The sequence below is a fragment of the Struthio camelus genome, chromosome 1 (genome assembly GCF_040807025.1).
Source record: "Struthio camelus isolate bStrCam1 chromosome 1, bStrCam1.hap1, whole genome shotgun sequence".
Lineage (NCBI taxonomy): Eukaryota > Metazoa > Chordata > Aves > Struthioniformes > Struthionidae > Struthio > Struthio camelus.
In genome coordinates this window covers 35,114,530-35,123,294 of record NC_090942.1, presented here as the reverse complement: position 1 = coordinate 35,123,294, position 8,765 = coordinate 35,114,530, and the positions used below count along the sequence as shown (strand labels likewise).

General features: G+C 45.4%; 1 protein-coding gene across 1 annotated transcript; it reads right to left on the bottom strand.

Moving 5' to 3' along the window:
• Nucleotides 1–1,209: 1,209 nt before the first annotated feature.
• LOC104153349 (prolactin) lies at nucleotides 1,210–5,356 on the bottom strand. Its single transcript, XM_068931283.1, has 4 exons — nucleotides 5,021–5,356; nucleotides 4,792–4,899; nucleotides 3,224–3,403; nucleotides 1,210–1,804 (listed from the first exon to the last, which is right to left on the bottom strand). Exons 1-4 carry the CDS (start codon nucleotides 5,354–5,356, stop codon nucleotides 1,610–1,612), a joined length of 819 nt encoding a protein of 272 aa, XP_068787384.1. The 3' UTR covers nucleotides 1,210–1,609.
• Nucleotides 5,357–8,765: the final 3,409 nt, after the last annotated feature.

The following is an 8,765-nucleotide window of genomic DNA, read 5'->3' as shown; positions in this document are numbered from 1 at the left end:
CAACTGAGGAGGAATAACCGTATGCAGCAGTAAATGCTGGTGGCCAACCAGCTGGAGAACAGCTTTGCAGAGATGGCCCTGGAGGTCCTGGTGGGCAATTTGAATGTGGGCCAGCAATGTGTCCTCTTGGCAAAGAAGACCAATGGTATCCTGGGCTGCATTAGGAAGAGCATTGCCAGATGGTTGAGGGAGGTGATTCTTCCCCTCTCCTCAGCCCTGGTGAGGCCACCACATCTGAAGGGCTGGGTCCAGTTCTGAACTTCCCAGTACAAGACATAGCACTACTGGAGAGAGTCCAGCAGGGGGCTACTAAGGTGATTAAGGGACTGGAGCATCTCTCATATGAGGAAAGGCTGAGAGAGCTGGGCCTGTTCAGCCTGGAGAAGAGAAGGCTCAGGGGGATCTTGTCAATGTGCTTAAGTATGTGAAGGGGGGGGTGTCAAGAGGATGGGGCCAGACTCTTCTCAGCAGTGCCCAGTGACAGGACAAGAGGCAACGGGCACAAACTGAAACACAGGAAATTCCACCTGAACATAAGGAAACACTTTTTCACTGTGAGAGTGGTTGAGCGCTGGCCCAGATTGCCCAGAGAGTTTATGGACTCTCCATCCTTGGAGATATTCAGAAGCCATCTGGACACAGGCTAGGGCGAGCTATTCTAGGTGACCCTGCTTGAGCAGGGTAACCTCCAGAGGTCCCTGCCAACCCAAACTGTTCTGCAATTCTGTGTTGTTTTGTCCTGTAGTCCTAAAGACAGCAGTAAGCACCACCCGACTGTGATTGTTAAAAAAAATCCCTGACATTTCAGATTTTTTTTTGCTATGGAGTTCATGTCGTCATTACTGTAAAGCCCAAGCCCTGTGTCAGGGTGTGCTATGGGAAACAGAGACTTATTGCTGCATCAGCCATACTCAACCCTCAAACTGAAGTACTTAGACCAGAATTCTGATTTACCTTTCATAAAGAAACTTTTCCTTTTAAGAGTTTCCAGTGAAATCAGTGATGCTATTACAGGTATAAAAGAACCTCCAACACAAATAGAAGTGCTAAAATCTAGAGCTTATAGGACGCATGTGAAAGCATGTAGAAATTAATAAAAAGTGTCACATGAACATAAAGAAAGTCTACCATAAGGCCTTCAGTTACTTCAGAACTGATCAACAGCAGTACCACTTTTCAGTGTTAGGCAATATTCTGTAGGCAATAAATTGGGGGAAAAAGTAACATAAATATACTTTATTTATAATTTAGAGATGTATTTTACCAAGATTTAACAAACTGAATTTCACTTTCAACTCTGTGCATATCTAAACTGTGTGAACCAGCCATAATGTACTTTGTCGTAGTGTAATAAGCAAGGACATTCATTTATCTACTGCTAGAGTACTCTGTTTTATCTGGTGTGTTAAGCCACATGCACACATTATGCTTTATTTAATATTTCAACTGCATAGGTTAACAGTGTCAAGTAGCTGCCAAAGCATTTCACAACCACTTTCCTATTAATTTATAATTACTGTAAATGTGATAATTTATAAATTATATTTTTCCCTTTTTACAAACAACATCTAATTCTGCTCCTGAAAACTCTCTGTCAAGAGACTAAAGCTCAGCAACTATTTTCTGGCATAATTCTACATTTAAGAATTTTTAAGTAGCTTCGTACTTTATTGGAGTCTCTCCTGAAACAATGAATAAAGTCAGAGTCACTCATCAGGTTTGCTTCATTACTAATGGATAAACCAGCTGCTTCAGATGATGCCATTCCATGTAATGAATTGCTGATGATCCCCATTGACTGCATCTGTATTGAAAACAGGAGAACTGTACATGGTGTTTTATGAGGGTAAACCAGTTTGACAAATAACTATACATAGAAGAAAAAAATCTTTAAAATACTAGTGCTGAAATCAACTGATTCATCCTTATGTTAGGCTGTTCTATTCTGGACTATTCACGTACCTACTGAAGGTGTGTAAAGCTCCTTGCAGAGAGATAACATGGCATTTTCTTTGAGCAGTTGCCTACGCAATCTGAAGATTAGCCTGAAATGATCTGATATGCTAGTAATGCAAGAATATTGGCCTTATGTTCACAAATATAAAACCATTTGAATTTAAGTAGGAATTACTGTTTGATAATAGTTATTACCTTTCAAAGTATTACAGCAAATCAGTCTCTAGACTTGCAGCCATGTATTTTAATGAGTTTTGTCAAGGGAAGCTTCTAACTTGAGCATTCCCCAGTACTGTTTAACTTGGTGAAATGTGAAGACTATTTCCACCTCTCAGGCGTGCTGGTTTCAAAACAGAATCAAGCTTAGAATTAGTGCCTTACGGCAAAATACAGCTGCAAAATACGGGAATTCAAATTGCTCCCGTTTGATTTTTTTTTTTCAATTACATTCCTACTGTTTGGCATGTCCATAGTACATACAGGTCAAAATGGACATACCTGCCATACTTTGGAGAGCTTTCCTTTTTAGTAATGCCTGAAATGGTATTTGGGGCGAGGGGGGATAGACAGGATAAATATACCATAACTGTCTAGTTAGTTTAGAATTTTATGGCTGACTTGGGCTATAGAATGGAGCAAACGAAGGTCAACCTCATCCGGTGCCATCGTTGTCTTGTGTCTTGAAGAACTTATCCATAAAATTGTTACTTTAGGAAAGAGCTCTTTGCAGCAGACAGTGATACTTGAATTAGTTGGAATTGAATCAGAAAAATTGAAAACAGTATTTGTCATGGTCTACCCACATCTCCTTTACTGTCCTAGAAATTTAAGTCCATACTGGCTCATATATGAAACTGTAAATGGTCCTACTCTTGGTACTTATATATCTCTTTCATATATTTCATATCAATAAAATATTAAAATGATCTACATCTCTGTCACTCCATAAACTAAGTCACATCCTGTGGCTGAAAAAATTGGATCTATAACAGAGTCCACTATATTTTGTTAGCATGACTTTTTGCCATGGACTCCAGGAACATGAAAGAATGGAAGAATATTGTTATTTTACTAAAAAACTTTTCAAATGGATTGGAGGTGTTGAGCAATTTGAATAAGAGCTGCCAGGCTTAAGTCCATTGCTGAATCAGAGCCTCATTTCATATTCGGGTTATAGCCTAAGTGAGAGCAGACATTAGCCCCCAGAAGTCACTGATGCCACAATATCATGACTGATATGAATAGGAGCTACACTGAAAAATCTTGCCTTTTCTGTTACTTTCTCAACTCCCGTCTTCAGCTCATGTACCATATTGCTGATTTGCTTAGCTTTGCTAAGGCTGTCATCAGATAACTCTTGATGGTGCTCAAAATGCTGGTTAAAGTGAGAAAGTGGTTCCTTCCAGGCTTGCAAGAGTTTCAGTATCAAGTGTGTCAGCTCTTCTCTCTTATAAATTAAAAACAAAAAAGATTTTTCTGTTAGTGTGCAGATCATATGAATGCTGTTGGACAGTCTCACTGAAATCTGGGCAGGCTAAAGATTTGTCTGTGCAATTCAGTAGTTTTCAAATATTCAGAACTTGAGGGGCACTCCAGGTCTGGTTATTTGCCTAGATATAAGAAAGGGAAAAACCAAATGTTTTTATGTGGCTTCCTTTCAACTCTCTTAGACTCCTAGACTCTATAATACCTAAGACTGTGGAATACATTAGCGTTAGCAAAGTGGTGGCACTCCTGTTAAAGTTATTTTCTACTGAAGAAGTTATCAGTAATTCCTGGGTATCTCCTGAACCCAAGAACCCTCATCCAGACTTCGAAGTTTATTGGTATGGAAATACAGATATTTCCTCACGCCTGCAGTGGTTATAGCTACGTCAGTTAAACACTCATTGCAGACGCTTCTAAAAGTGTCTGGTGGTCAGGATAGCTTCTTCTCTAAGAGAAACTATATGGCCATAAGAGTTCTCTTGCAGGTTAAGTTCAGAAACAAGGTTGAAAGATTAAACCTTTCTAAAGCAGGTAAGGCTACGTTTTCCATTACGCTGCAAGGTGAGTTTCTAAACGCCTCGGGCAAAATTGTTTGTAGCATCACAACGGAAGAGCAAGGTGACTAAATAGTAACATTTGTCCAAGTTTGTCCCCTGCTAGAGGCAAAGGTTTCTGTCGCTGAATCCTTGGCTTTGCAATCTCCGATTTTCCTCTGTCTGTTAGATAAGTAGATAAGAAACTGTTACTGCTTTTCTCAAAGCTGATTTGGGATTTCCCCTTTGCCATGGCATGTCTAAAACAATTTGCTGTTTTTTCCCCTTACCTAATTACAGATTCAAAGAGATAATGACTGTTGTGTTTTTCTACTGATTGTTTTTTATAGCTTGCAGTGGAACTGATTCATCAAGCTTACCTGTCACATTCGCAGTTTGCTAAGTTTGTGTTTCATGCGGACTGCTACAACAAAATCAAGGGGGTGCCTGTCTGTCATTTGGATGAAATACTAGGGCAACTATCATAGTAAATTTGAACTGAGGACTTTTAACCATTTTCATCTGTTTGAACAGAACAAAATGGTGATTTCTTATGCAGCATCCCAGATCTGCAGCTGCTTGGGGGTCAATACTTACAGCTACTTCACCCCAAACCTGTTGGGAGGCACCAGAGACATAAGACCAACTGTGCCCACCTTTTCGGGCGAGCAGTTTAGGGGTCAGCCGGTGGGGGGGGAAGGGGAGGGCAGGGGCAACTTTTTCGCCTTTGCTTGGCTACGGACAGGGCGGGGGCACCCGAGACCCCGCCAGCCCTCCAAGGAGACCCCAGCCTGACCTCTCCGCCCGGCCTTACCGGGAGATTTTGGGCGAACTCCTTGCCTTTGGGGGTCGGCATCCCGGACGTGTGGCACCTCCGCGCGGGCTTCCCCAGCTGGTTTCCGCGGGGAGGAAAGGATTTTTCCTACGGGGAAAGAAAACCTAGAGAAACCCCGGGAGCAGCCCTCCCCCCCAACCCCACTGACGGCGGCGCTCGCTCCCCCCCCCCACCGGCGGCGGCGGAGAGGGGCCGTCGGGGCACTCACCAGCTCGGCGTGGATCCTGCCCGAGTGCCGGATCACCCGGTCGAAGAGGTCGGACACGCTGAGGAGGCGGCAGCCGGCGTCCCCCGGCGGGCAGGCGGCCCGCGGCGCCGCCGCCCTCGCCAGCAGCCACAGCAGCGCCAGCGCCGCGACGGCACCTGCCGGAGCGCGGGGGCGTCGAGGGGCCGCCGCGGCGCCGAGCGGAGCCCCCCCCGGCCCCCGCCCGGTCCGGTCTCCCCCCGCCCGGTCCGGTCCGGTCCGGCCCGGCCCGGCCCGTCCCGGCCACCCGCCGCCCGGTCCGGCCTCACCTGCGCGCCGCGCTGCCCGAGCGCGGGCCATGGCACCGCGGAGCGGCTGCGGGACGGAGCGGCTGGGCCAGCGCCGCGCATCCCCCGCGCCCCGGCCTATATAAACCCGCGGTGGGGACGGGAGCGGCGGGGTCCCGCCCCGATGTGCGCAGCCCGCCGCTGCCCTGGGCAAAACCGCGCGGAGCCGGCTCCGCCGGCGCGGCCGGGGGGGGGACCCGGCGGCAGTGGCCTCCCTCCCCCCCCCTCACTGACAGCTGCCCCCCAGCCTCCCCCCGCACCCACAGCCTCCAGACCTTTCCTCGCACCGACCGTCCCTAACCCGTCTCGCGCTAGCTGCCCCCCAACCTTTCCTCGAACCATCCCCAGCTTCCCCCCACACCGACCGTCCCTGACCCGCACCGTGCACCGACGGCCTCCAACCTCCCCTCCCCTCATCCTGCCTCCCCTGATATGCTCCCTGATAGCATACAATGAATGGTCCCCTGTAATTGGATGGTTAAGATCAGATCTGCTTTCCCTGCTCCCTTGCTGCTAGTCAAGAGGTAACCAGGACCACTAAAGGCCCGATAGCTTGCGACTGCATGTTTCGTAGTGTAAATGTGCCTGATGACAGGTGACAGTTCAGTCCATTGGGCTAAAAAGTAAAGGGACTAATGTGACAAAGCAGTTAGAGCAGGAACTGCAAAGCAATGCGAGTCCTGCGGTCTCAGTGGCTGTCCTTAATTTCTGTGTGAGCTACTGCGCAGCCCTGCAAGGAGGGTTGGGATGTTTGTCCTGAGGCTCACAGTTGCTGTTGAGTCAAACTAGGAGCAGCTTCAAGCTGACCAAAGGAGACATGGAGCAGAACCACTTACTGCTCTGTTTTCTGGGGTTTGGCACCTTACCCCTTCGAAATCCAGTGGGTACAGCTCAGGGTCTACGAGCGCTGAAATCAGTCACCATCTCTGTGGGTAGTCAGGCTGAGGCTGGCCACGAGACAGCCATAACTGCTGGCCCTTATGACATGGGGAAAGGGTCCACTTTGCCCTTCTTATTGAAGGTGTTTCACTGCAAAGAGAGTAGTCTGCTTAGAAATGAGGATATGTTTCATATAAAATTGTCACTGAGGACAGTTTATGTCCTCATATGACTACAACAGCCACATTAGAGTCATGTATCTGTTTTCTAGCCCCAAATCCTGATTTCTGTTATGGAAAATGGAATAACCATACCTCCACCAGAAGGATGAAGAATGTCCCTCTGCCCTACATTGTAAGGATAACATGATGATTAGGACACCCCCTTTGGAGGTGGGAGATGTGAGCTTGACTAGCTTTCAGCCAAGAAAGAATTGACCTTGGTCACTTATATTCTGTGTAGGTGCTAAACAATTGGTAGAAAATGAGTCGATCCAGCCAAATCTTAAAAGTAGTTGTCATCTGCTACTGCATTCTGCATGGAGTGCCCAAGAACTGTTTATTTTGAAGATAAGAACTTCTCCAAGGAGACAGGTATCAGTTTCTGGACTCTGGATGGGTGTATGTATGACTATTAACTGAGCTCCAAGTCCTGTCAAAGCTGACACATTTGGGGACTTGCACAGACACCAGACTTTGAGAGGTGAAGACCTTTAGTGCTGAGAACTAGAATACCAGGAGAAGTCACTGCCTGTAGGGGCCACCATTCGGCTGGTTATGCTCTCTGCCTTGGTTCTGTTTCTCAGGTTTGCATCCATTTAGGGATTTCGCTCTTTGTTATCCAGATCGATTTTCAGATTGAGTAGAAGGAGATTTAGATTTCTTTTTGCCTAAAGGAAGGTTGAAAAGATAGTGCATGAGTGCATTTCTTAACCAATGATATATCCATGTTTTAAAAAATACATATTTTTTTCCTGGCTTTTCACTGATTCCGTATGAAGTTTGTAGATGACACCAAACTGGAAGAAGTCACTTGCATTTTAGAATTCAACACGATCTTGACAAATTAGAGAAATGGTCTGGAAAAAGTAGGATACAGTTCTGTAGAGAAAAATGCAAATTACTGTACTTAGACAGGAGCAAGCAACTGCCCAAATACAGAGCTAGGCAGCAGTTGTGCAGAAGGGGATCAGCTTGTAAGATATAACATGCTGAACATAAATCAGTGATATCTTACTGTTGTTTTGCTTTGTTTATTTATCCATTTGTTTTGCAAACTGGGGTGCGTACTTCGAAATGTTGTCTGTAAGACATGTAAAATAGGTCTTCTGCCATACCTTGCACTGGTAAGGCCTCAGCTAGAATAGTGTTCAGTGTTGGGCATCACATTTCAAGAAAGATGTAAGCCGGTGGAAAGAGCCCTAAGGAGAACAACAAGAATGATCAAAGGTTAAAAAAAAACCAAACATGAGCTACAAGGAAAGGCTGAAGGAAGTAGGGTTGTTTACTCTCTATCAGGGAAAGATGGGGCGAGATACAGTTTTCAAACATGCAGAAGGTAGCAGCAAAGAGGAAGGGAATCAATTATTCACCACATTCATTACAGATACAAGTTGTAACAGGATTAAACTGCAATAAGGGAGATTTAAATTAGACATTAGAAGAAAGTTCTTAGTGGTTAGGAGAGCTAAGGACTGGAACAGATTGCTCAGGGACACTGTGAAATCTCCATCATTATCTAACCTTTCTTTAAAAACTTTCAGACAGTTTTCAGACTGCCAGCAATAGGGGTCATCCTGCTGCGGGCCGGAGGGCGAGCAGGAACATCTGACCTCCCCTCTTCCAGCCTCCTGCGGTTCTCTAATGCAAAGCCAGCTGGAGTTCATTATACATTTAAAATCCTTCCTAAAGTTACAGCACGAAGGAGTAAAAGGTGAAATGAAAAGATTTGTATCAACCAAATACTGTCTGCTATTGCTTTGCCCTTTTCCTGTAACATAGCAACATGCACATTTTACAGCTGAGGAAGGGGCAAGTCATACTCTTTTGCTCTGAGAGTTTATAATACAAGTTCTTGAATAAAATAATATGGAAATTATGAAGCCTGGATCTGAGAAGTGACATGAAAAAAGAGCTGTCTACCCACTGGAAGGAGCCAGCCATTTTCTGAAGGCTGGAATGCAGGTCTGTGTTTATTCCTACTTCTTCTCCTAGCCTTTTCCTAATGAAGAAAGAGACACTTCTGCTACGTGTATAAATAGAGTCATAGGAATGGTTTCTAAACACATCTGCTTAAACCTTAGACTTTCCAGAAAATCTGCAGTTTGCCTGGGTAGGTTACTAAAAACTTATTCCTCTGTTGGGCTGGGTGTTCTGCCAAGGTCTTTTGCCTGGGAATCACGCTCAGCTGGCTGAGCACACAAGTGCACATACGCCTGCATACTGTTTACAAGCTGGATGAGGCCAGCTGCTTTCCTCAAAGTCCTTAAATACTTTGCTTAAAGAAAGTCCATAAAGATTTTCGTATATATTCTGCTACAGCTC